The sequence below is a fragment of the Hypomesus nipponensis genome, chromosome 9, assembly GCF_054491055.1.
Source record: "Hypomesus nipponensis isolate SF chromosome 9, ASM5449105v1, whole genome shotgun sequence".
In the NCBI taxonomy this organism is placed as follows: Eukaryota; Metazoa; Chordata; class Actinopteri; order Osmeriformes; family Osmeridae; genus Hypomesus; species Hypomesus nipponensis.
This window is the reverse complement of record NC_140369.1, coordinates 3,804,447-3,832,006: the sequence shown is the minus strand read 5'-3', so window position 1 is coordinate 3,832,006 and position 27,560 is coordinate 3,804,447. Positions and strand designations below refer to the sequence as shown.

General features: G+C 51.3%; 1 protein-coding gene across 1 annotated transcript; it reads right to left on the bottom strand.

Annotated features, from left to right (window-relative positions):
- Positions 1-28: 28 nt before the first annotated feature.
- wnk2 (WNK lysine deficient protein kinase 2) lies at positions 29-26,612 on the bottom strand. The gene is made up of 28 exons (XM_084705474.1): positions 25,950-26,612; positions 20,562-20,734; positions 20,104-20,324; positions 19,406-19,563; positions 18,054-18,142; positions 17,176-17,395; positions 16,288-16,564; positions 15,638-15,981; positions 14,694-15,479; positions 11,923-12,255; positions 11,399-11,534; positions 10,983-11,173; positions 10,680-10,729; positions 10,214-10,376; positions 9,921-10,037; positions 9,383-9,552; positions 9,042-9,082; positions 8,052-8,227; positions 6,881-7,720; positions 6,021-6,078; positions 4,925-4,989; positions 3,991-4,592; positions 3,576-3,808; positions 3,194-3,445; positions 2,408-2,506; positions 1,039-1,083; positions 509-834; positions 29-316 (listed from the first exon to the last, which is right to left on the bottom strand). The coding sequence occupies exons 1-28, from the start codon at positions 26,610-26,612 to the stop codon at positions 29-31; spliced, it is 7,116 nt and encodes a 2,371-aa protein (XP_084561600.1).
- Positions 26,613-27,560: the final 948 nt, after the last annotated feature.

Here is a 27,560-nt window from a genome sequence, read left to right as displayed (position 1 = left end):
AGGGGTGCGGGGCTGGACGGGGGGGGGGTCAGATGGTCCTGGTTTTGGGGTCCGGGGGCTCGTAAGGGGGAGCAGGCGCCCCCCAGGCAGGGGGCATGGCAGGGAAGGTGAAGACCCCTGAGGAGAGGGGGGAGAGCAGGCCGGGCCAGAGGGGCGTGGGAAGAAGCCCCTCCGGAGGCCCAGGTTCCGGCCTCGCACAGCCCGTAGCGTAGCCTGCTGGGGGGCCGGCCAACAGCGCCGACGGGTGCCTGTCAATCATGGGCCAGGAGAGGGGGGGCTGGGGGCCTGTGCGGCCCCGAGACGTGCTGGTCGGTGCCTGAGGAGAAAAGGATCGAGCCGTCACGTGGCATATAAAAACCAATGGATTCCATTCCAACCCCCTCCCCCCTCCCCCCGCCCAAAAAATAGACTTCACACACTTCTCATCCGTCAACGCACAAACACACACTCGCACACACTCGTATGCACTCACGCTCCGTTGACGTATTTCTAAAACGGTTGTACTAACGGCGGGAACGCTCGCTAGACGGCTCCTGGTGGCGGGCGACGCCTCGTCCCAGAGCTCCTGCCTGCGGGGGCCCAGGGAGCCGAGGCGGGGCCGCCGGCTGGCCGCCAGCACCTCCAGGGCCCAGTCGTCCACCAGGCGGTGGAGGTCCTCCGTCATGGACCCCCCTCTGGGACCCAGGTAGGCGCCCGGGTAGGTGCCTGTCTTGTTGTTGCTGTTGTTGGCCTGGGCTTGTGCCAGTCCCCCTATTGGCCGGTGAGGAGGGGGGGTGGAGCTCGCTGTCTGCTGCTGCGGGGGCAGGTTGGACGCACCGGGTCCTGCCCCAGACCCTAGGACACACACCAATAATAGGTAACTCAAATTAAACTGCTCAATTCAAAATTCCTCAAATATCTATTTATTCTCAATTAAATTATATTTCCAGCCATGATCTTGAGGTCAAACTTGTGGGATTGTTTAGTCAACACAGTAAGGGATGTGTACTAGGCACATGAGATACAGATTCAATTACAGTAAATACATTCTTTACTTACGACTGCCACGCTCTTTGCCCAGGCAAAGCCTCTTCAGGGTTGTCCCTAAGAGACAACAGACTGAGTTAGGACCTCTCGCATCAGAAAAAAGGGTCAACACAGCGATGCAGCGTCAGAACTGAACCACAGAGCAAACGGCGGCAAATCAAAAGGACGTGATGTCACTTCACACAGTCACAACGCAACTGCAAGGGGAGCAGAAGAGAAACCGAAGAAAAGCTGCAAAGGACTGAGAAAAACTGTGGCAGGATAAAACAGGAGAGAGATGGGGAAAGGATGGGAGAGAGAGAGAGGGAGAGAGGGAGAGGGAGAGAGAGAAAGAGGGAGAGGGAGAGAGAGAGAGAGAGAGAGAGAGAGAGAGAGAGAGAGAGAGAGAGAGAGAGAGAGAGAGAGAGAGAGAGAGAGAGAGAGAGAGAGAGAGAGAGAGAGAGAGAGAGAGAGAGAGAGAGAGAGAGAGAAAGATAGAGAGAGGGAGAGAGGGAGAGGGAGAGAGAGAGAGAAAGAGGGAGAGAGAAAGAGAGAGGGAGAGAGAGAGAGAGAGAGAGAGAGGGAGAGAGAGAGGGTGAGAGAGAGAGAGAGAGATAGAGAGAAAGAGAGGGAGAGAGAGAGAGGGTGCGTGGGAGAGAGAGAGAGGGTGGGTGGTAGAGAGAGAGAAGGTGGCTGGGAGAGAGAGAGGGTGGGAGACAGAGAGAGATGGAGAGAGAGAGAGGGAGAGTGAGTGAGTGAGTGAGGGAGGGAGGGAGGGAGGGAGGGAGGGAAGGAGGGAAGGAGGGAGGGAGGGAGGGAGGGAGGGAGGGAGGGAGGGAGAGGGAGGGAGTGAGGGAGGGAGGGAGGGAGGGAGGGAGGGAGAGTGAGTGAGTGAGTGAGGGAGGGAGGGAGGGAGGGAGGGAGGGAGAGGGAGGGAGGGAGGGAGAGAGAGAGAGAGAGAGGGAGGGAGAGTGAGTGAGTGAGTGAGGGAGGGAGGGAGGGAGGGAGGGAGGGAGGGAGGGAGGGAGGGAGGGAGGGAGGGAGGGAGGGAGGGAAGAGCTAACTGCTCCCAGCCCACACAGAACCACAGGGTGCTTTCAACAGAACGGACAGGTGTAGCATTGCATGTCAGTAGCTCAGACGCAGACAGGATGGTAGACGAGGACACACGAAGCCTCATGGCCGTGCGCATGACCGTGCACGCCACCATGCCAACACAGAACCAGACACGCAGCTGTGAGGGAGAGGGTGAGGTGGAGGAAGATAGATACAAGGAGGGGGCAACGGGAAGAACAAGAGATGACACGACAGGACAGAGGTGAACATAAAAGAGGATCGGGGATCCGACAGAGAAAGAGAGCGAAAAAGAGAGAGGCCATGGAGGAAAGGAGGAGGTACAAACAGATGGAAAGAGACACAGGCCCACTGAGGAATCTAGCGCGCGGCTTGCTACTGGACTTATAGGTGACCCTCTCAGACGGGTGTGGGTAGGGAGGCCAGCCTGCGGGGGGCGGCAGAGAGGAAAGGAGGAGAGAAGAAACACAACAACCAGGGTGAAGAAGAGCACACGAGTTTAGGAACCTACATGACTAGCCCTGTCAAAGACATTAACATGACTAGCCCTGTCAAAGACATTAGCATAACTGGTCCTGTCAAAGACGTTACCATGACTAGCCCTGTCAAAGACATTAACATGACTAGCCCTGTCAAAGACATTAACATGACTAGCCCTGTCAAAGACATTAACATGACTAGCCCAGTCAAAGACATTAACATGACTAGCCCTGTCAAATACATTAACATGACTAGCCCTATCAAAGACATTAACATGACTAGCCCTGTCAAAGACATTAACTTGATGCAGGCTAGCATAGGATGCCATATTTCTACTGTAAGAAAGAAGGCTTGGGGAAGTTCATTAAGGGACTTTGAACTGTTTTGTACGATTTATTGTGAAGCCACCAAGCGGCTTTGATAGTAAAAGGTGGGTTTACCAACTATCCCTTCAAAGCCGACTCAACACTACCGAAACTGAAGAAACATCTCATCAACTCCAGTATAAAACATAATCTTTAACCAATCCTTGGCCTGAATGAACCTACAGGTCTGCATCTCGTAAGTAACACACTATCGACGAGTTCTCGTCTGTTGTATGCTGGGAATTGTAGTCCGCTTGAGGGGGGGTCACCTTGGACGGGAGGGCCGTGCGGACCAGTGCCCTCTCCCTGCAGCCCTGCGTAGATGTTGTCTGAGGAGAGGGAGCCCTTGAGGGAGCAGGGCTGCTGGGTCTGGACGGGCTGCGGGGTGGAGGGTGGAGGCTGGGTGGTGGAGGCTGGAGGCTGGGGGGTGTAGGGTGGAGGCTGGGCCGCGACCGAGCCGCTGCTCTCCAGGACCGGCGCTCTGGCCGGGGAACCGTTCAAGCTCACTGTGGTGGCTTCGTCTACGCATGGACATACACAGAGATACCTCAGATTCCCAAACACTTTTTAGGCACCAGAAATGTGGATTAGGATCAGCAACAATGCACACAGTGTGTTTGTGTTCTGTTAAGAGTCGCCCCTCCTACTCACTGGTCTTGCTGGCGTCGCTGCTCTTGGACTTGGCGTTCCTAAACTGCTGCACCAGAGGGCTGAGCAGCTTGCCAGCCTTCAGCTTGTGCTTGCTGGGCCTCTTCCTCCTGCCAGTAGGGGGCGCTGTGTGTGACAGGCCAAGGCCCGGGGGAGGGGCTTTCCCCAGGCGCTGGTACAGCAGCTCGATCTCGTCCCTCTGGTTGGCCTGCAGCTCTGAGATCTCTTTCAGGTGTCTGGGAGAGTTGACCAGGGATGAGAAGGGGATGGGAGGAGATCAGAGTTAGCAGAAACAGGATCGATACCAGAGATCTGAGGGCGTGGGTGGGAATCTGTCCCACCTACATTCGAAAACAAACCTACGCCCCTGTGTAGATCTTTCCCACAGAGACATCTACGAACAGACAGGCCCTCTTACTTCTCCCGCAGTCTCTGCAGTTCTCTCTTCATGTCCGAGTCTTCCACCTCCGAGTCGTTATCGCTGCTCCCGCAGACGGAGCCCTGCACTCCTCCGGCCCTGCTCGGCGAATCAGAGCTCTGCACGCTGCTGCTCCGCCCCGAGCGCCGCAGGAAGGCCACCGCCCTCTTCATCAGGTCACTCCCCCTGCGCTCCGAGCGGGCGTGGCGGGAGGGCGTGGCCGGGGCCATCTTGGCGGGGCTGCTCTCCGCCCCCGAGTCGGAGGACAGGAAGCGCGCGTGGGCGTGCACGGTGACGTCCACGGGGACCGACCCGGAGGTGTGGGCCCGCGGCAAGGAGCCGCGCTTGGCCAGGGAAGGGGGCGTGTCCAGGTAGAAGTCGGGCGGGGCGGAGTAGCGGCTGTTTCGCTGGCGGAGGGCGACGTCGTCCTCGGCGCTGACCACGGCGAAGCGGCCGATGGTGGTGCAGGAGGGCGTGGCCTCGACCGGGCCGGGGGTGTAGTCTGAGGCGTGGCCACCGGGGGGCGCCGGAGAGGCAGCGACGGTCCAGCTCCTCGTCTTCAGCTCTCCTCTGCTAACCACGTCTACCTGGCCCGACACCACCTGGACACACGGCACACACAGTGTTGATGGCTGCTGCACCAGTGCCTTTCAACACAGGGTTCAAATACACGAGTGGTGACCAGTGACTCGTTTTGGAACGTTGGTCGAATTAGACGTGTAAAATCTGACCTCACTTCAACAGGATAAATCTAATTTTGTCCTAAAAAGCCTTTTCAAAAGCCTTTTGAGTGTCTAAAACACTCAGTGTTGCATTCACATTCTCCTCCAGGGACAGGCTTGGCTTCATTTCATTTCAACTGCTGCAGAAACAGTTTACAGTATAATCATAATACTACCACAGTGACTCATGATTGATTCATGATTTCAAGTACCTTGAACCTGCCCCTGGTTCCTGTGCAGGACACAGAGTGGGGCACCACTTGTCTCGACATGGGAGCTGTGGGCAGACACACACACAGACGTTACCATCACAACCAGACTGGACACACAGACGTTACCATCACAACCAGACTGGACACACAGACGTTACCATCACAACCAGAAACACACACAGACGTTACCATCACAACCAGACACGCACACAGACGTTACCATCACAACCAGACACGCACACAGACGTTACCATCACAACCAGACCGGACACACAGACGTTACCATCACAACCAGACCGGACACACAGACGTTACAATCACAACCAGACCGGACACACAGACGTTACCATCACAACCAGACACGCACACAGACGTTACCATCACAACCAGACTGGACACACAGACGTTACCATCACAACCAAACTGGACACACAGACGTTACCATCACAACCAGAAACACACACAGACGTTACCATCACAACCAGACACGCACACAGACGTTACCATCACAACCAGACACGCACACAGACGTTACCATCACAACCAGACTGGACACACAGACGTTACCATCACAACCAGACACGCACACAGACGTTACCATCACAACCAGACCGGACACACAGACGTTACCATCACAACCAGACCGGACACACAGACGTTACAATCACAACCAGACCGGACACACAGACGTTACCATCACAACCAGACACGCACACAGACGTTACCATCACAACCAGACTGGACACACAGACGTTACCATCACAACCAAACTGGACACACAGACGTTACCATCACAACCAGACCTGACACATAGACGTTACCATCACAACCAGACCGGACACAGACGTTACCATCACAACCAGACTGGACACACAGACGTTACCATCACAACCAGACACGCACACAGACGTTACCATCACAACCAGACCGGACACACAGACGTTACCATCACAACCAGACTGGACACACAGACGTTACCATCACAACCAGACTGGACACACAGACGTTACTATCACAACCAGACCGGACACACGGACGTTACCATCACAGTCAGACTGCATCTCAGGCCCGCGTGTTCGCACCCTGTCGTACGTACCACTCACAGCTGAATCACTGAGCGTGCTCAAACTGTCCATCCTTTCTGGGATCTGGGGCTGAGAGAGGGAAAGGGAGAGACAGACAGGACAAGATAAACAAGACAGACAGACTCAATTACTAGAATGAGGTGGATGGATGGATAGATGGATGGAGAGAAAGAGAGAGGCAGACATACAGGCAAATAGAAAGGCAGATAGACAGGCAGATAGACAGGCAGATAAACAGGCAGATAGACATGCAGATAGACAGGCAGATAGACAGGCAGATAGACAGGCAGATAAACAGGCAGATAGACAGGCAGATAGAAAGGCAGATAGACAGGCAGATAGACAGGCAGATAGACATGCAGATAGACAGGCAGATAGACAGGCAGATAAACAGGCAGATAGAAAGGCAGATAGACAGGCAGATAAACAGGCAGATAGAAAGGCAGATAGACAGGCAGATAGACAGGCAGATAGAAAGGCAGATAGACAGGCAGATAGACAGGCAGATAGACAGGCAGATACACAGGCAGATAGACAGGCAGATAGACAGGCAGATAAACAGGCAGATAGACAGGCAGATAAACAGGCAGATAGAAAGGCAGATAGACAGGCAGATAGACAGGCAGATAGACATGCAGATAGACAGGCAGATAGACAGGCAGATAAACAGGCAGATAGAAAGGCAGATAGACAGGCAGATAGACAGGCAGATAAACAGGCAGATAGAAAGGCAGATAGACAGGCAGATAGACAGGCAGATAGACAGGCAGATAGACAGGCAGATAAACAGGCAGATAGAAAGACAGATTGACAGGCAGACAGACAAGCAGATAGATAAATAAACAGACAGACAGATTCATGATTCATTTACCAGTTGTTCCCCTGTACGATAGCGTCCCTCCCCCATGGGTCCGGGGGTGCTGTTCCCCGACCCCCCAGCAGCGCTCTCGGGCCCGGGGGGGGACTGGACGTACTCCGTCCCAGAGCCGGGGGTATCTGCGGCGCTGCCCGAGGGGTACATGGGGGCGTACTCCTGGTACAGCAGGTTCCTCAGCTTCTCATCCAGGGTCTTTATGGTGCTGTCCACAAAGCTGCCCCGCCCCACCCTCCCCTCCCCGTCAGACTCCCCCGGCCCCGCCCCTGGCTGCGAGGGGGCGGGGCTCTGGGGCAGGGAGGGCGCCTTGGCTCCGCCCACACTGGCGAAGGGCTGCTGGAGCACCACGGGGGTCTGCTGGGCACGGTCGCCGTGGGGATAGGAGGAGGGCGGGGCATCGTGGGGCACGGAGGTGTCCTGGGGGGGCAGGGGGGTGAAGGGGGACCCTGCCTGGGCACCGCCGCTCACGTCGAGGGAAAGGGGCATGGCCAGCGGGCAGCAGGGCACGTCCTCCACCACGCTGGTCATCTCGGCCATGTGGCGGGCGGTGGGGGGGCCGGGGGAGACGGCACCCGGGCGCCCCCCTGGGGGGTCCTCGGATGACAGGGAGCCCCGGAGGGAGTGGGGTTCTGACGGAGCCGTGGCTGGCTGGGAAGGCTGCGTCCTGGGCTGGGCCGGGCCGCCAGAGGCCCTCTCTGGAGGGGGGGCGGGGGACAACGAGGCCAGGAAGAGGGGGTCTATGTTGGACATGATCGGGGGGCTGCAGAGGCTATAGACGTCGTAGCCATAACCCCCACTACCCCCGGACACAGTGGATGAAGACTCGCCCCTTGACCTCTCACCTCCTGGAGAAAAAAACGGACGGTGTGGAAATGAATAAGCTTGTTTGAAAAATAATTGACAGTTTTGTTTCAGGGTTTTGTTTTGTTGCTGGTAAACCTTGAATGCATCTTCCAGGCTGTTTGAATATAGAGATTGAGATATCCCCTGTACGGTCTCTAGTTTACGGGTACATTCATACTGTGTAACATGTAACGGTGTTGTTCACACATTTGCCACTAAGGGGCACTGCATCGCCATTGGCCCATACTGGTCCCAGGTTCCCAGGGGTTGTTAGAGGTTATGCTGAAACAGAGACATTCCAGAAACTCAAGTCACCTTTGGTTGCTGCAGGACATGCAGCGCCACTGTCAGCAAGCTGGCCCGGGGCTGCATTCCCAGGGGACTGTGCGGTTGTAGTTCCGTCTGCCTGTGCTTTTGTAGTCCCGTCAGAGGTCTCCAGACTTAAAGTGGTGTTCTCCTCTACGGGACAGATGATGAACCACCTCTTCCCTGTGTGAAGGACTGAGAGGTGGAGGAGGTGGGTGGAGGAGGTGGAGGGAGGTGGGGGAGGGGGGGGGTGGAGGAGGTGGAGGGAGGTGGGGAGGGGGGGGTGGAGGAGGTGGAGGGAGGTGGGGGGGGTGGAGGAGGTAGAGGGAGGTGGGGGGAGGTGGAGGAGGTGGGGGAGGGGGGGGTGGAGGAGGTGGAGGGAGGGAGGTGGGGGAGGGGGGGGTGGACACACAGCAGCATGTTGATTTGAAACTACAACTTGCACATCCACTTGGACTAAAGAGGTATGGAGAGCAAACAGAGTGAAGACAGACAGAGAGAGAGAGAGAGAGAGAGAGAGAGAGAGAGAGAGAGAGAGAGAGAGAGAGAGAGAGAGAGAGAGAGAGAGATGGAGAGAGATGGAGAGAGAGAGAGAGAGAGAGAGAGAGAGAGAGAGAGAGAGAGAGAGAGAGAGAGAGAGAGAGAGAGAGAGAGAAAGAGAGAGAAAGAGAGAGAAAGAGAGAGAGGTGGACATAGAGAGAGAGAGAGGGAGAGAGGTGGACATAGAGAGAGAGATATGGAGATAGAGAGATAGAGATGGACAGAGATGGAGATAGATAGATAGAGATAAAGATGTACAGAGAGACAGAGAGAGAGAGAGAGAGAGAGAGAGAGAGAGAGAGAGAGAGAGAGAGAGAGATGGACAGAGAGATATGGAGAGAGAGAGAGAGAGAGAGAGAGAGAGAGAGAGAGAGAGAGATGGAAATAGATAGAGAGATAGAGATGGAGTTGGATAGAGATAGATGGAGAGAGAGATACAGAGAGAGATGGAGAGAGAGAGATGGATTACCATTCTGCTGGTAGACAGGCTGAGAGGATCCAGGTGTTAGACTCTACAGAGAGGTAGACAGACCAACAGTTACAGTCACCAGTGCCGGTCCTAGCACATTTGGTGCCCTAGGAAAGATTTATCACCAGCACCCCCCCTCCCCCATAAGAAGGACCGGCCCTGACAGTCACCATGGGAACATTGTCTCAACTGTCATCTTCTCGCTGTGTCATACTGTATATAGCCTGTCAACAAAGAATCTAGAGCTGATTGAAGTGTTCAGTTATGTGAATTTTATACAGGGGTATTTTATGCATATACCATATACCTGTGTATTTGGACCCCCACCCTGCCCCCCTCACCTCTCTTCGTGACCCCCCAGGGATGTGTCCCAGCTGGGGACTGTCCCCCAGGGCTGTGCTCGTCTCCCCTCCCCGTCCTCATTCAGCATGTCTTCAGCCTTGTCCACAATGTCCTTTAACTGGTCTATGAAGATCTCCTTCTCTATGGGGAGGATGAAGCCATTCTCCACCTGTGCAGGTGTGCATGACACGGTGAAAACACAGCACACGACTTGGAACCACATAACACACCATGGCAACTGATCTTAGACACTTCACTGTGACATATTTTTTCTACTTTTTTGTGTCAAGAAACAAACAGGTCATGGTTTGTCTAGGGGTCCGATGGCTGAGCAGTTAGAGAATCGGGTTATTAATCAGAATTTCCGGCAATGACGTTGTGTCCTTGGGCAAGGCACTTCACCCTACTTGCCTCGGGGGGAATGTACCTGTACTTACTGTAAGTTGTTCTAGATAAGTGCGTCTGCTAAATAACTAAATGTAATGTCATGTTTATTAACGACACGAAGGCTGTGTTGTGTTTAATGGACCAGCTCACCATGTAGGTGGCAATCTCCTCAGGGGCGTCTCCGTCCAGGTCGAACTTGAAGGTCACCATTTTGTGGTTGTGTGTCTCCAGCTGACACTCCACCATCTTGTCCCCAGTGTTGCATACCTGTGACCCATGTAAAGAGAGAGGAACTTACTGATTGCATTCTGATTGTAGCTGAGCGTTCTGATTGTAGCTGAGCGTTCTGATTGTAGCTGAGCGTTCTGATTGTAGCTGAGTGTTCTGATTGTAGCTGTGTAGTTGTGGAAAGGGGGGAAAATCCCTTGAATCGCCAGACTTACATTGAGCATGCTCAGTTTGGGCTTGCTGGCCTTCTCCTGGCGTGAGCGTGTGCGGGACGACTTGCGGTGATGTTTCCTGTGTTTCCCCTCGCCTTTCCCCGCACTCGCAAAACTGTCATACCCATCACTCGTCTCCTTCCCTGATGCCACGTCTGAGCTGAAACTAGAGGCAGGGGACAGGGGGGGTCGAAGGTCATCAAACCAGATGTCAGATGGAGAATAGTAAGCTTTAAATAACATCTAGATAGACACACAACACCCCCACCTGGGTTGTATGCTGGGTATATTTCTCTTACATTTCTTCTATACATTTCTTTCCTCCAACCCCCACCACACCCTCTATACAACCATACAGGGTCAGACACTCAAAACATTTTAGAAATCAAGATCTGTCGTGAGCCAGATTCAAGTAGTGCTGCGTGCTAATGGAAGCCAGAGGGTTCAGGAGGTGGTGGAGGGTGCTGACCTGTCGTAGGCGTAGCTGGGCAGGGCCGTGGGCCTGTCCTGGGGCAGCTCCTGGGGACAGAACGACAGACAGTCACACACACACGCCACGGGGAGGAGGAATGTGCGTTAAACTTCTGCATTGACACAAATGAAAAGAATACTGCGGTGGTCTGTGGAACCCTGTGGAACCGTGTGGAACCGTGTGGAACCGTGTGGAACCGTGTGGAACCGTGTGGAACATGTTGGTGGTGAGGTGAGTGCGAATGGTGTGTGTGTGAGGTGGTTTGATTGTGTGTTTGAACGCTTGTTTGGGCGACTTCACCTCGTGGCTCTGTTCTGGTTGAAAGGAGGAGGATGTGTTTGCAGTGTCCAGGTTTTGCTGAGTCGAGGCCATGCTGGCGCAGCCCAGCACCTGAGCTGCTGTCTGGAAGCCAACGTTTTGCAGACCTGGGGCTGAGGCTGAGGCTGGGGCTGGGGCTGGGGCTGGGGCTGGGGCTGAAATTGGGTCTGACACTGGGATTGAAGCTGGGGCTGGGGCTGGCATTGGGGTTGGAACTGAAGATGGAATCGAGGCTGGCACTGAATCTGGGGCTGGGGCTGAATCTGGGCCTACAGTGGTTCTTGGGACTAATACTGGAGCTACAGCAGGAAGGTGACCTATAGCTGGGGCTGAGGTTGGAAATGAGGCTGGTGCTGAGGCTGGGGCTGTGCTTGAGGCTAAGGAGGCCGGGACTGGACTCTGAGTGACAGTCCGGTCTGCTGTGTTTGCTGGCTCCACGTCGGGCCTCCAGGGTGAAGCCTGGACCACAGGGGGTGCAGAGTGGACCACGGCCAGAACAGGAGTTTCTCCCTGGGGCTCCAGAAGGGCACCAACCTGGGCCAGGACAAGACAACAGCAGGTGTTACAGGACACACCTCCCACTACCACAGACACTACATTAAATCCACAATTAAATACGAAAAATTTAAATGAACATCGAACACACAACATAACATAAGTCGAATGAACAGTGACATAAACTCGATGGATAACTATCATGAGTCTTAATGTGCAATGTGCTCTGTACTGCAGCAACATGCTGTATAAACTCTGAACACCCTTTGGGCAGGGTTTCCAAACAAAGCTTGAGCCTGGTCCACTGAAGAGCATGTCAATGCAGGCTTTCTTAGTCCCAGTCTAGGCTTGGTTTGTTGGCAGCTGGCCACGACAGCACAGGCAGATGGGGCTGGTGCTTTAGCCATGAAGGTGACTGAATATTCACCTGGGGGACAGGTGTCTCTGCCAAGTCTGGCCCAGGAAGGGGACCGGGGTGAACCTGGGGGGACTGGGGGGTGGGGAGGGACATGGGGTGGAGGTGGGGCATCCTAGTGGGGGTGGACATAGCGAGGAGGGACATGGACAGTGGGGTCTGAGGGGTGCCGGCGGAGGGCAGAGTGGAGAGAGGGGTGTGTGGTAGGGGCGAGTGAGGGCGCAAAGGTAAGTAGGAGGGGTAGGGCAAAGGGTGGGCCCTCCTGGGGTTTAGAGAGGGCGGGGCGGGGGGGTATGGGAGGGGCTCAGCGCCTCCTGCTGGCATGACCGAGTACGATGAGAGGAACTAGGAAAGGAGGGAAAGAAAGGAGAAGGAAAAAATAAACAGAGACAAGACAGCTTCCACTTTCTATCAGCGAGGATGTGGCTCACAGAAAAACCTGAGAGATATGACTCAACCCATTGAACTGAGACATACAATAGGATTTTTCACACACACACACACAGTGAATGGAGAGGAGAACAGAGAAGCCTAAAACAGAGTAGACTAAAGCAGAGCAGAGTACAGCAGAGTACAGCAGAGCACAGTAGAGTACAGTAGAGTACAGTAGAGTACAGTAGAGTACAGTAGAGCACAGTAGAGTACAGTAGAGTACAGTATCGTCCTCATCAAGTACTCATCAATGATGCAGCCAACTTTCTTTTCAACCTTTCAAAAAGTTTTGGGGGAAGGTTTGTTTTCCCAAAATATTTTTTAAACCCTGTGAAACTTTTTTTTCAAAAACCTTTTTCCAAAAACCTTTTTTCAACTTGCATTCTGCCTTGCTCCATTGTTTTGAAGAATAGCTTACAATTGTTGTGCATGATGTCAGGAAACGATAAAAGGTGCGCACTGACAATAAATATTATTGATCATGCCACCAAATACTAACGTAACAAGAAAAATAAAAAGTGAACTAAGTACTAATACCAGAAAAATCCAGTACAGTAACAAAGTATTTGTACTTTGTTACTTCCCATCTCTGGTAGGGTGAGTGTGTGTGTTTATTGCAGATCGGCTGCTGTAGCTATTCCCTGGACACACACCTGTGTGTTTATCTGCAGTGGCTGTGGAGGAGGGCCTCTAGAGCTTGATTGACAGCTGGTAGATAAATCAGAGGACTGCTGAGACAGAGGCTGGCCGGCAGCAGGAAGGAACTGTCAGAGAAAAGAGAGAGAGAGAGAGAGAGAGAGGGAGAGAGAGAGGGTAGGAGCGAGGGACAGAAAGAGAGGCAGAAGGAGAGGTGGGATGAGACTGAGTAAGCAGCATCATTGAGCATTCAGGATTTCTGTCTGTAGACAAGCGTAATCTATTTTCTCCTTTTCACCTTTGGACTCTCCTGCTGTCACAGGGGTTTATTTGGCAAACGGCCATGGGTTTGTTTACGTGTGTGTGTGTGTGTCACATCACCACCCACGACTAATCAACATACTGCACAGAGAATAACAAACAGTCGCTGTGTAAACAGCAGTCAGCAAACTGGTACCAGCAGTCAGGAGAATCTCAACAGTCACGCTTGAATTGGATAAAAGCATTTGCTAAATGCATAAAAATAAAAAATATAAATAATTGGGGTGGCAGTATTTTTTATTGGGGTGGCAGCTGCCACATTTAGGGTCCTGTTAGAAGCAGGTGAGCTAAGATCCTGGGTGGGTCTGTGTTTTGAGACAATATGTGTAAGTGTGTGTGGGGAGAGGGGGGTGTTGGGGGGGAGGGGGGTGTTGGGGGGGAGGGGAGGGGGGTGTTGGGGGGGAGGGGGCGTTGGGGGGAGGGGGGGTACCTGTGGCAGGAGGACAGTGGGGTGAAGATAGAGTTGGTACTGAGAGAACTAAACACAAACAAGGGAGGGGGGGAAGGAGGGGGGAGGAATAAACCGGATCATAACCCCATCAGTAACCGCTTCAATTCCAAACGGCCCCACAGTTCAACACAGGCCTCTGTACGTGTATGGGCTGAACACACTACCTCCAGATCAGGTGTTTGTGCGGCGGGAGCCCTGTCCGGAAAGTTCTGCACGCTGGCTCTGACATGGTGGGCACTAGGACCTGGAGTGGCTGGAGCAGAGGCTATCTGGGACTGCTGCTGGACCTGCGTTGTACTGGGCTGGTAGACACACACACACACACACAGACACACATCCAGGAGATGTTTTCATCCTGCGATTCACTTTGACTCACCGTTTCATCACAATTGAAAAAGAAACAACTAAGAACCAGAATAGAATGTAATAGAATACAATAGATGAGAATAGAATGAAGGCTCCACATACACAATTCATGAAATGAAGAGAAGAGTGAGCCAGGACAACCACCATGGAAAGTTAGGAGCATTACAATTCAGGGGAGGACACACAGAGGGAATGAGTCATTCTACTGTAAGCATGGTGATAACAATACTGCTGCTGCTGCTGAAAAACTGCAAGGCAACACAGGACAGCGGGGGAGTCAAGCAAGCTGTTTCATCATCCATCCTCCCTCCCTCCACTCTCCACCAGCCTTACAGGGCCTCGCTGTTCCGAGCCCTGCACAACACCCGCCCTATAACCCCTTCAATCACCACTCCCACCAAAGCAATCAAGGTGGATCCTCCACTGCGGATTGAAACCGAGACAAACGAGCTGTTAATGGGAAAGAGAGGGAAAGCTAAGCATGGGAGTTATCAGAGCCAAGAAGGACTGACCCCTACAGGTTGGCTGCTGATACTGCAGCCACTGGCCATGGGGAAGCCCCTACTGTTCGACCTACCGGCCGGCCCTCGCTGTCATGAGTCCGTACGAGCAGGGTCATTTCCTGGTTGGGGGTTGGGGCTGTGTGCTCAGCCAATGAGAAGGTGCGGTTTGACGGTCTGTGGGTGGGGCTAACGAGGGGGCTGATGTTGGGGCTGAGGGCGGGGCTAACGGCCGGGCTGTGGGCGGGGCAGAAGGGCAGGGTGAGGGAGCGGCTCCGCCCGCTGACGATGTGGTGAAGGCAGTGGTTCAGCAGGGTCAGGTCGCCGTCTTCACACACGGCCCTCGGCGACAGGTGTCCGGGGGGCGGGGCCCCCGGGGAGGTGGATGAAGTGACGTGCGGCCTCACTTTCATCGGGGAGGGCGGGGCCAGCCGGTACGAGGGGGCGGGGTGGGCTTCTGGAGGGTGCTGCTGCTGCTGCTGCTGAGACAGCAGCTGGATGGCCGAATGCAGCTGATTGGCCGAGTCACAGTAAGACCACGGGTGGGAGTGATGATGACAGAGGTGATGAAGATGGCAGGAGAGGTGTGGAGGCAGTGCGGAGGGGTTGTGGGGGTGGTCGGGGTGTTCGGGGGCTTTCTGGCCCTGGTCCAACCCCCCGGGGGAGAGCCCTAGGTTCCGGTGGGGACCCAGAGAGGAGTGGGGGGCAGCTAGAGTCTTAGGGAGGGAGTTGGCCCTACAACGCAACATCTCAATGAGTGAGGTACTGCCACGTCTCATGCACAGGTTGGCACCCAGACACATCCTGCTGTCTGGGAGGAGGGGGGCATCCTGCGAGGAAAAGGGCTCACTGGAGTGGCGCTGCTACGATGGTACGAAGCCGACAAAAAGGAAACACACGTTTAGTTGGAAAAAAGCACATTTACAAAAAAAGAACAGGTGGGTTGAGAATGAGAAGAAGGGGTGCCTCTCAGGAGATCTGAGATGAATGAGGTTGAAGCCAGTTTTGCATGTGAACTAACCTGTGGAGACTGGTAGGCCCCCTGGTGCAGCTGCGCGGTAGGTTGTTGATAGGCCCCCTGGTGCAGCTGCGCGGTAGGTTGTTGGTAGGCCCCCTGGTGCAGCTGCGCCGTAGGTTGTTGGTAGGCCCCCTGGTGCAGGCACGCTGTAGCTTGTGAGTAGTCGTCTTGAGGGGGTTGTGCAGTGGGCTGCGGGTAAGCTCCCTGGTGCAGCTCAGGGGGGGGCTGTGCAGGGGGGCTGTAGACCATCTGGACCATGGAGATGGGCTCTGGCAGGGACTGGTAGGGGGCGCTGTGTTGGCTGATCAAAGAATCCAGCAGCACTGTGGAGTCTACTCCACTGTCAGCTATAATAACAGGGAAGAGGAGGGAACACGCTAAGTCTCCCCCGGACAGAGATGAAAGGAGGGAGAGGAAGATGAAGGGATAGCGGGAGAGGAATGCAGAGGCAGAGAGTTAGAGAGCCTCATTTCAAATTCACACGTAGGGAGATGACTCAGAGCTACACTAACACACTGTTATTCACACTCTGCAGCGTTTATTGCGTTGAGTGTGTGTGTTTGTGTGTGTGTGTGAAAGCACAAAGGGTTGGTGGGTGTCTACATACTCCATAGTGTGTGTGTGTGTTTGTGTGTGTGTGTGTGTGTTCTTACACGTGGCAGAGGAGGCATGGACGGGCACAGGACAGATCACGGTGCACTGGTCAGCCTCCGGCTCCTCCGGCTCCACCAGGCCCAGAGCAGCAGCCTTGGGCAGGCCTGCCGTGGGCACCTGCAGCAGGCTCTGCTCGGTCCTGGAGCTCTTCCCGGCTGCGTCTCCATTCCCCGCCGGGACTGTCCTCTCCCTCCTCCACTTGATGAGGGCCACGCGGTCCCGTATGGACTTACCGATGATCTTCATATCGCTGTCCAGGAAGAACCCTGACTCCACCTAGCCAAGACAGGAAACAGGAAATGGACTGTTAGGTGTCTGGGGAGACTGGAAATGAACTGTTACGTGTCTGGGGAGACAGGAAATGGACTGTTACGTGTCTGGGGAGACAGGAAATGGACGGTTACGTGTCTGGGGAGACAGGAAATGGACTGTTACGTGGATTAGGGCCTTGGAGGTCTCTAGAATCTTTATATTTTTAGATATTTTACAAATACACTTTTCTATGCTCATTTATTCCTATATAGGAACATCTAATCTTTTCTTAATGTGTATAATCTGATACCACCACAGAGACATGCAAGGCAGCACATTCATGACTAGATGTTATTCAGGAGATGGTGCTTTCAGCTGTACTCTTAAAACATCTCATCGAATGGTGGGTTTAAAATCAATTGGAATGGATCAGTAGTCATTTGAATGGTTGGAAAATGTCGGAATGTAAAACAGTTCCCATTAAGCCAGGTCCAGCCAGGCTTTAAAACGTCAGTATTATTTATCGACAGGGCTTTTAAGTATGTGACAAAGCTTCGGCATGCGTTAAGGGAAACTGACTGACTGACTATCGATCCCGTTCCTCGTGTTACTCATTGCTCTAAACGACCCCTTGCCATTTCCTGCGCCACGCCCTCCGGGGTCTCCTTCTCCAGGTCAAAGGTGAACTCGATGGCTCCGCTGTCCTTGTACTTCCCCTTCAGCTTCTTGGGGTCCTCCACCCACAGCTTCAGGGCGATGGACGCCTTCTGCCCGTCGTCCTCCTCCGCCAGCTCCACCCTCACGCCCGTGTCCTCCGCGAAGAAGGCGTGGTTCAGGAGGTCTTTGATGGAGTACCTGGAGCAGGGTTGTGAGCGTACAGAGACAGACAGGAGAGGGAGGGAGGGAGGGGGTCAAAGACTCAAAGATTCACTTGGCTGACGTCAAGATGTTTTTAATTAATTATTTATTTATTTCCTGCCAATGGCCATTACTGTCCCAATAGAACCCTGTCATTGGGTTTGGGGGAAGGTGTGTCTCTATTGTGTGTTCTGTGTTGGGTAATGTTGTTGGCATTTGGCACTGCTCTGTGCTTCTGACCCCTGCTGCACACTAATTTCCTTTTGAAGGATAAATAAAGTTGAAAGTTGAAAAGACAAAGGTGAGGTGGAGACACAAATCACGGGAAAGAGTAATAAAAACCCGAGTGACTCAAGCACGCTGACCCTTCACTGGAGTATAGATGAGGTGGATGGAGTCTCTCTGAGACTGAAGGACATATTCTACCCAGTACACAGACAAAACATTATGAGCCGTTGAACCAATACGGAGCAAAAACTGTATGTTAGTAGCTGTTTTTATCAGTGCAATTTTGCCAGCCAGTTGTGAGCAGAGGAGCTGAACTGAAATCACTTCGTCAGACGTCTTTTAAAGTCACTTTTAGTGACTTAATAGTATATACTAGTGAAGATGTATTAAACGCCTCAGACAAACACATTTTCTGTTCCACTCTCACCTCTCCTCCCACCGGTTGCAGATACACTCCCCAATGATCTCCTTGATCTCTGGGTCGCTGACCTTCCCGTAGCTGGCTGGTTTCACCCCCTGGAGGGGAAAGGGGGGCGGGCAAAGAGGATGAGGCGTCAAGTTATGGTCACGCCAAAGCAGTGTCACACATTCCCCCACACAGACATAGACAAGGAAGGAGCACGAAGGGACAGTGACACAAACAGACTGGGACCTAAAGGGACAGAGACATGCACACAGACTGGGACCTAAAGGGACAGAGACATGCACACAGACTGGGACCTAAAGGGACAGAGACACACACACATACTGGGACCTAAAGGGACAGAGACACACACAGACTGGGACCTAAAGGGACAGAGACACACACACAGACTGGGACCTAAAGGGACAGAGACACACAGACTGGGACCTAAAGGGACAGAGACACACACAGACTGGGACCTAAAGGGACAGACACACACAGACTGGGACCTAAAGGGACAGAGACACACACAGACTGAGACCTAAAGGGACAGAGACACACACAGACTGGGACCTAAAGGGACAGAGACACACACAGACTGGGACCTAAAGGGACAGAGACACACACAGACTGGGACCTAAAGGGACAGAGACACACACAGACTGGGACCTAAAGGGACAGACACACACAGACTGGGACCTAAAGGGACAGAGACACACACAGACTGGGACCTAAAGGGACAGTGACACACACAGACTGGGACCTAAAGGGACAGACACACACAGACTGGGACCTAAAGGGACAGAGACACACACAGACTGGGACCTAAAGGGACAGTGACACACACAGACTGGGACCTAAAGGGACAGAGACACACACAGACTGGGACCTAAAGGGACAGAGACACACACAGACTGGGACCTAAAGGGACAGAGACACACACAGACTGGGACCTAAAGGGACAGAGACACACACAGACTAGGACCTAAAGGGACGCTGGTGTGTTTGGCACACGTCATTAGCATCAAACGTTGTCCTGTTCCAGACGGATACGAACTGGCCCTACGTGAAAGACCGGTGTCTGTCTACACTTTATATTATCGACGACACTACATCTTACAAATGCTTACTGTAGCATTACTGTACCTTCTGGCAATGTTACATTGTAGTTATTTGTTTTATACTGAGGGTTTTGATGTTTTATGACGACTGTATAGATGTATGGTGGTATTTCATAGTCAAATTTGGTGGTATAGGTGGTGTCATAAAAGCTCAAACCACAGTGGGTACTGATTGCTTTTTATTTGATGTCGCCCTTAGAAGGTAAACATGAATGACGATAACAGCGTGTGTGAAACAATCACAGGTGGACTCACGCTGGTGACTTTGCGGTAGATCTGGGCGGCGTTCTGGCACTCGGAGTAGGGGTACTCTGAGGTGGCCATCTCCAGCATGCACATCCCGAAGGCGTACACGTCCACAGCCTCGTCATAGTGCTCCTCGTACATCTCTGGAGCCATGAACTCCGGGGTACCTGGGAAACGAAGTCCGAGAGATGGAGAGTGAGTTCATTCAAGGGCATGAAGAGGAAATTAACAATGGAATGAAAAAAAAAAAAAATGTGCATATATATATTTGGATTCTTTTTTTAGAAAGTCCTGACCAGGAACTGGGGTTGCAAATGTGAAACATTTTATGCAACACATGTACACATATTGTTATGGCTTTGACTGTGATAATTGTGTATGTAATAATGTGCGCTGCATTGTCCCTGACAAATAAACAAATACATAAATAAAAGACCAGAGAAGAGTTCATTCTTACTTTAATATACAATCATTCAAACGTGGATTCAAACACACACAAGCAAATGCCCATGCATATACAAAGACCATCTATTCCCCTGACAAGATCAATATGCTCAGAAACATATCTGTAGGGGCAACAACATAGTAAATATGTTGCCATAATTCACAGTGCACAACGTCACTGAAAACTGACCTATACTGTAAATTATTTACAGTCAACACACTGACCAACCTTGGCAAGGGAAGGGTAAGAAAACTCAACCAACCAATGACACTCTTGGCGAAGGAGGCTCTCTTGAGCGTGGCCAATCCCAGGTCTCCGATCTTGACGGAGCCGGTGGGGCCGGTGATGAAGATGTTGTCGCACTTGAGGTCGCGGTGGATGATGGGCGGGGCCCTGGTGTGCAGGAAGTGGAGGCCTTTCAGGATCTGACGACACCAGCTCCTCAGCACCTTGGGCTTCATCACCTTGAAGCGCTTCAGGTACCTACAGGGTTAGGAGCACTGTCTGTCATCATCACCATCCTTGTGGCTTGCTCTCCGTCCATAGGTTAGTAATTAAAGGGCATATGGTCAGCGCAGTACATCATCTAAAAAAAGTACAGTTCAAGCAGCATTACAGTGGTTAGTTCCAGTAAGGAGCGGCCTGTATTTTACTGGACACGTGCAACAGGGTTCTATTTCCGTGACAGAACCGTTCATCCCGTTTCCTGACGTTCCTTACGTTTTGAGTGTCCCTGAGGTCATGAGCTCGGTCACCAGGACGATACACTTCTTGCCTTTCACTGGGGACTCCCAGAAGTCGTAGAAACGCACGATGTTGGGGTGCTGGAGAGCTTTCAGCATCTCCGCCTCCTCCTTAAAGCGCTGCCTCTCCACTTTGGACAGCTTGCGCTCCTGAGGACAGCAAGGACAGGAGGGTTGAAGGGGCAGCTGTTTGTAAAAATTACACTTAACCCTTGTGCTGCCTTCGGATCACATGACCCAAAGGTTCATAACGAACCATTGTTGTGTTTACCCAATGTATACAAACAAATCAAAATAATTGTCTTTTAATCTGAGACAGCCCAACGGTTAAACGAAAATGCTCACTTTGTTTTTGTATGCGGCAAAGTTGTCGCAATACAACGGTGGGTCACAATGATTGATGGGTCAGAATGACCCGAAGATTACACAAGGGTTAAATAGCTCAAATAAGAAATGGTGATCCTAAACCTGGTGTAGAAAACCAGTTATGTTTAGAGTAGAACTCAAACAACATGCCGGACTTTGATTGAGGTTCTATGACCATGCAGTATATTCTCAGGTTTAAATGCTCAGTTTTTCAGTGTATGAAATGATTGACAGTGAGCAATACAGTCGGTCTTACACAGGGGGCCCCGTGTTGCACCTGAACACAAGCGTGGTATTTTGAGTTGACAAGAGCATAAGGGCAGGTTTCGTTCTCTTGATAAAAGCTCTCAGGGCTTAGCATCAATCTGACATTCAAACAACGTGACAACGTCATATGTGAACGTATGGTTCTGACATCACAACTGGACATCAGAACTGAAAGTCAGAACACTTCAGCTGGGTTTTGTCGCAGTGAGCAGATACAGGTGTCTTTCCACCGGTGTTTGAGGACAAATTCCAAAGCTGCAGTATCTCACACTGGACAGACACTTCGAAGTCTTTGGACTCCGGCCTTGGGGTGATTGAGTTCACCCTGGATCGATGTTTTGGCCCTCATCGTTCCTTAACTGTTGTATAAATAGTAAAACAGCTGACAGTGACAATCCTCCCCTTTCCAAACCTGTTCCTGATCCATCAAAGTGAAGGGAGACTTCACACACTGTCCAAATGAGTGACAACAGGAATCAGATTAACTGCTGACCTTATATATCAACCCCTGACTCACTATGTCACCCCCTGACTCACTACTTCAGCTCTGACTCACTATGTCATCCCCTGACTCACTACATCAGCTCTGACTCACTATGTCATCCCCTGACTCACTACATCAGCTCTAACTCACTATGTCATCCCCTGACTCACTACGTCAGCTTTGACTCTCTATGTCATCCCCTGACTCACTATGTCCCCTCCTGACTCACTATGTCCCCCATGACTCATTAAGTCAGCTGTGACTCACTATGTTACCCCCTGACTCACTATGTCACCCCCTGACTCACTATGTCACCCCCTGACTCACTATGTCATCCCCTGACTCACTATGTCCCCTCCTGACTCACTATGTCCCCCATGACTCATTAAGTCAGTTGTGACTCACTATGTCACCCCCTGACTCACTTTGTCACCCCCTGACTCACTATGTCCCCCATGACTCATTAAGTGAGCTCTGACTCACTATGTCACTCCCTGACTCACTATGTCACTCCCTGACTCACTATGTCACCCCCCTGACCTGCTAAGTCACCCCCTGACTCTCTATATTACTCTTGATCTTTTTCCATGACACCTGCCCTAACACATACTGAAATTCACTCAAATCACCAGTATAACCTCATCACAGTGTCTATATTAATTCGCAGTCTGAACTACTATAAAGATGATGTGATGAGATGATGTGGTCTGGGATAGAATGGGATGCACATGAGAAATACCCACACCGTACACACACACACACACACACACACACTCCCCGTCTCCCCCCCATGTATTCTTCTGGGAAAAGGAAAGTGTGTGTATAGTATTACAGATCCATCCTGACAAAAACACACTGTGAAGTTCATGTGCAGGCACGGATTATTCAATGATGCAGCAGAATCCTATTTCATCCATACAATCCTATTGTTACCTCCCAAACCTATCTCTTACATTACAGACATATTGGGCAGATTACCTCCCAAACCTATCTCTTACATTACAGTCATATTGGGCAGATTACCTCCCAAACCTATCTCTTACATTACAGTCATATTGGGCAGATGCTAACTCCTCTTCTGTTACTATACAACACACTGATCTTTCAGCGTCCTATTCTACGGGGGTCATACGATGACAAAGGTTTGTCTCTCAGGGTGTATAAGGTTTCCGGTTGTCTGGCAGTTGAAGGAGGGTGTGACACACACAGCATCTTGCTTTAGGAGAGAGGGCTTTGACAATGAAATGGTAAATGTAACTGTTAGTAAAGGAAGGTTCTATTAAAGTCAAAACTATTTGTTGCAAAGCTCCTCTGTCTTGACGGCATGAGTTGCAGGAAACACTAAGGCGTTCTCTTCCTCATTCTCGTCCTCGGATGAACCGCTCTCTCACCTGCCCCTGCTCTTTTCCTACCTCTCTCACTCACTCTCTCTCCCCCCCTCGCTCTCCCGCTCCCCCCCCCCCCCTCTCTCTATCTCTCTGTAGAAGGGAACCTTGCGTCAGCTAGCTGAACTCTCCGGACAGATCTGCACGGTGACGACACAGGCGTGTTCTGTACCATCAGCCTGGCAGCCGCAGCTTGCCCACCTGACTGGGAGACCTGTGGAGGAGAGCTGGATCCAGTAAGTGGGACTGGGTTTTCACTGAATCATGTTGCATCACCCTGCGCTCCTCTGAGAGAGTCTCCAGTCCCGTCTGGGAGTCTGGGAGAGAACAGGGGGGGATGGAAGACTCACTGAAACAGGGTCGAGGAGGAGATTTGGGACACATTCTGGAAACGATATTGTAGGGCAGATGTCCAATTAGTAAATATATAAGCTGATGTCAAGTAGCCTGCCTGAATATAGCATCACACACACACACTAACTACAGCTCCAGAAACCCAGTTTATCTGTGAGTGCACAGACACAGAAGCACAGAAGAAGAAGGGGGGGTCTGTCTCATCGGAGGGAAAATCTGCTGAATCACCACTTCGTCTGTGCCACTACACAACCCCCCTACACAACCCCCACCCCCCCCCCTCCCACACACACACACACAGTCAATCTTCCCTTGGTCCAACTAAGATACATATGGTATGCTTACAATTCAAGAAGACCCCTTTCAGCTCCTTAAACACCGCAATGCTGTCTCATGCTCCTGTCAGGAGCACAGACAGCCCAGGGGGACTGTTTCCATGGAGATTTCAGTTGCAGGAAACATATTTTATAGTTACTTATTTTCACATAATCTTATCTGCATTGCTATTATTATTATTATTATTATTATTATACTAATACAATGTATTATGTAACTATATCGATTGTTGAAGTCTTTTGTCTTCCTCCAAGCTAAAACTGACACAATGACGTTGTCTGTAGCCTGTTAACAAACCGGGCTACACACCAGTCTGCATGTCACATGTACAGCATGGCAAAGACATTAATCGTAGATTACCATATTCAAACAGAGATTAGGGTATTCTCTAAGCCGTGAACGAGTACAGTCTCTCTCTCACCTACATCTACCCTGACAGCTAAATCCTCTCTCAGCACCTTTTGTCCACACCCCAAAACGCTCTATGCAGCATTACAGAATTCCCATTGACATGCACCTTGTCCAAAATCAGGTGTATCATATTTATATATATATATCATATTTTATATATAATAAAGTTTTACTGTCAGTGTGCTGAATGTGATGGGTTGTAGACCATCTGTTTCAGCAATGCTGGTGCCACATTTATGAGGCTTAACTGCACCGTCTTTAATGTGCTTGGTGTATTAACAAACCATCTCTGTTGAAATGTGTTTTCGAGGGAAAGTGAACGTGACAGTCTCTGTAGACACACACTGCTGCCCAGACAGCATCTTTGTCTCCAGTGCCAACCTTCATCTTTGTGCCAACCCCGCCCAAGTACATCCCAGGTGTTAAAAAAGTCTACACAGGACACCACTGAATTCAACAATCCTGCTGCAGTGAGACGGCGATTCAGTTCGTGCTCTTACGGAGCTCTGTGATGCCTTCCCACCCTGGTATTACTAACGTGAATGTAACTTCTGGAGAACTGGCATGATGGGTAGGGTTGGTGCCACACTAGCCCACCGACGGGGGGGTCAGATGGCTGAGCGGTTAGGGAATCAGGCTATTAATCAGAAGGTTGCCGGTTCAATTCCAGGCCGTGAAAAATGTTGTGCCCTTGGGCAAAGCACTTCACCCTACTTGCCTCTGGGGGAATGTCCCTGTACTTACTGTAAGTCGCTCTGGATAAGAGCGTCTGCTAAATGACTAAATGGAGGTGGTGTGGCAAGGGGGCAGTTGTCGTCTTACAGGGCAAAGCAAGGAATAAACAGTCCCAGTACTCCTCTTTGAGACAACCTGCACATGCAGCCCCTATCCCCACTTCCCCACTGCCAACAAGCTTGGGACTGTTGGCCCAACAAATGCTTAGGACCAGCTGAAGACCCCACCTCCTTAGCCTCCACATGCCTCTTGGTAAAGGACAAAGTCGTCCTTCAAAATGCCAGTCAATATAAACACACCGGTATCAGGCTTCCTAGTACAACATAGAGCAACAGACATTCACATTCAAGTGATCCTGCTGCTCTTCGGATGAGGAGTAGATTGGATTCTAATATTGTATAAGACCAGCAGAGGACAGCTGTCCTGTACATTAACGAACACATGTAGCTTAACTGACGGTCAGCGGAGGAGAGGGAAAAAGTGGTTGGACATAATCCACATGTGATTTGAAGTGATGTAATGAAATAGTATCATATGAATCAAGCCCTATAGGTTTGTAACTGCTTCCTGAAGTTGACCTTGATAGGTCCTGCCACATTCTACGGCCACTGAAATTGAACCCCACTGATGAAAACCAAAAAAAGATTTCTGTGTCTGTCCTCAACTGAACTCTGGGTGATCTCAGGGGAATCTGGCTACCAGCGTTGCTATAAGACAAGGAGATCCACAGAGTGTGTGTTTCAGGCTGTTGGGCAGCAGAAACCTGGCAACCCAATCATCACTAGTGTCTCACATTCTCAACACATCACAGGAACAGAGGATTGTTCTAAACCTATCCCTTAAGGAAGTTACTAATAAATGCATGAAACTAAAATATCCCAAACTGAAATTTACCAAGTCTAGAGGCAACATGATAGATAGAATGATAACAATCTACTGAACAACAATAAATCCCAAACCTATTTGGATTATTTTAAATCTGGTGAGGTTGAGTTTTAAAGGGAACTGTAGTTTTCCAGTTTCTTACCTGAAGTTCACACCAGGCTACTTCAACCCAGGTGTCAGTGTCAAGGCCTTTATAAACCGTCTTGAAGGACCCTCTACCGAGCTCAATGTCGAACTTCAGAAAGCGCCCCCCGGGTGAGGTGGACACAGCCTTTATCCCGGCATCCTCCTCGTTCTCATCACTGCCCGCTTTACCCGTGATATCAGAGGCCGAAGCTGACTTCTGATCGGTCTCGCTCCTCTCTTTCTCCTCGTCCGCGTTCGCACTTTCCGTGGCACTGTCCTTTTGTTCCACATGACTCTCGGAGCTTGAGGTCTGCTGGAAGCCCACGCGTGGACCGAGTGCCCTGGTTCGAGTTCTGTCCACGATGGTACGCAAGTGTATGCTGAACACTGGATTGCTGTTGACACATTCTGGTGAATCCAGGACTTGGTCATCTGTGTCTGAAAACCACAAATTTCGGCGAATGAACCTCTGGCGGACCATACCCCGGTAATCCGAAGAGGGATAAGCGCTGGGGTCGCTTGCACCCCGCAGCGAAGCATTCTCAATGTTGTCCATATTCCGGTCTGCCCCATTCTCATATATATGAATGTTCGTATTTCTGCCGGTGTCTAAATTGGGCACCGATGAGAATGTAGCTCCCTGCGGCGAATCGGAGTTAATGTCGTCCCCTGAATCCATACCCAGTAAGCACTTACCGGTGACATTCAGAGACAACGTTCAACATGGTCCTTTCCCACCAGTGGGAGCGCGCTTAACCTACCTGCAACGCTCATATGCACTGACGCAGTTATCCAGCATGGGTATCGTTCAAAGACGAATCTTCCATTCATTATCTATAACATATTTCTGAATGAATGTCAAACTGACTGAAACACATATTTACTCTGCCTCTTTCAATGCGCAATTCTAACCACCAAGGTTGCACTGGACTAAGGCAATTACAATGTCACTGCAGCTTAATATCAAATCAGTTTCAAAGACTAATCCATTGTATTTTATGTCAATCTGAAATTGCCGTTGGCAATTTAGAAAGTGTTTGAAGCGTGGTTAGTTGCCTAGAGAATACAAACACACGGTTGTCGTTTCCGGATAGTTATTGCCTTCTCTAATCCCTCAACACTCATCAGGAATCTTTCAAATGCGCAGCTGTGATCCGATGTTAATTACAGTCGATCATCTCACCGGTTAGGTATCGCCAAACAATAGCCAGACACTTCTTTGTGATATTTCGACAAAATAGATGGATTTAACTCTGCGAGGCGTGACATCGCAGCATCGTCCCTTTAACTAAGCAGGCCGTCAAAGGAGTGCACTTTCTCTGCTGAGCCCTGTCCGACAGATGAGCAGAGAAGGAGAAAGCGTTGATCAGATCAGTGCGGCGCAGTTTTTGTACGTGCCCTATGCATCTCGACATCAGCGGAAGACGGAATACATGAGCGTTGTCTTTCTCAAATTTCACTTATTCCAGAAAGGAAAAAAGTGATGGTCCATTTTAAGGTACATTACCACGCCCCTAGCAACAACACGTATCCAATAAATGCATACGTTTTTAGGCGGTACCCTCAGCCTCCGTGACACGGGTTGTTATGGACCACACAGGACCCGCCCATAATCCCCGTGACGCTC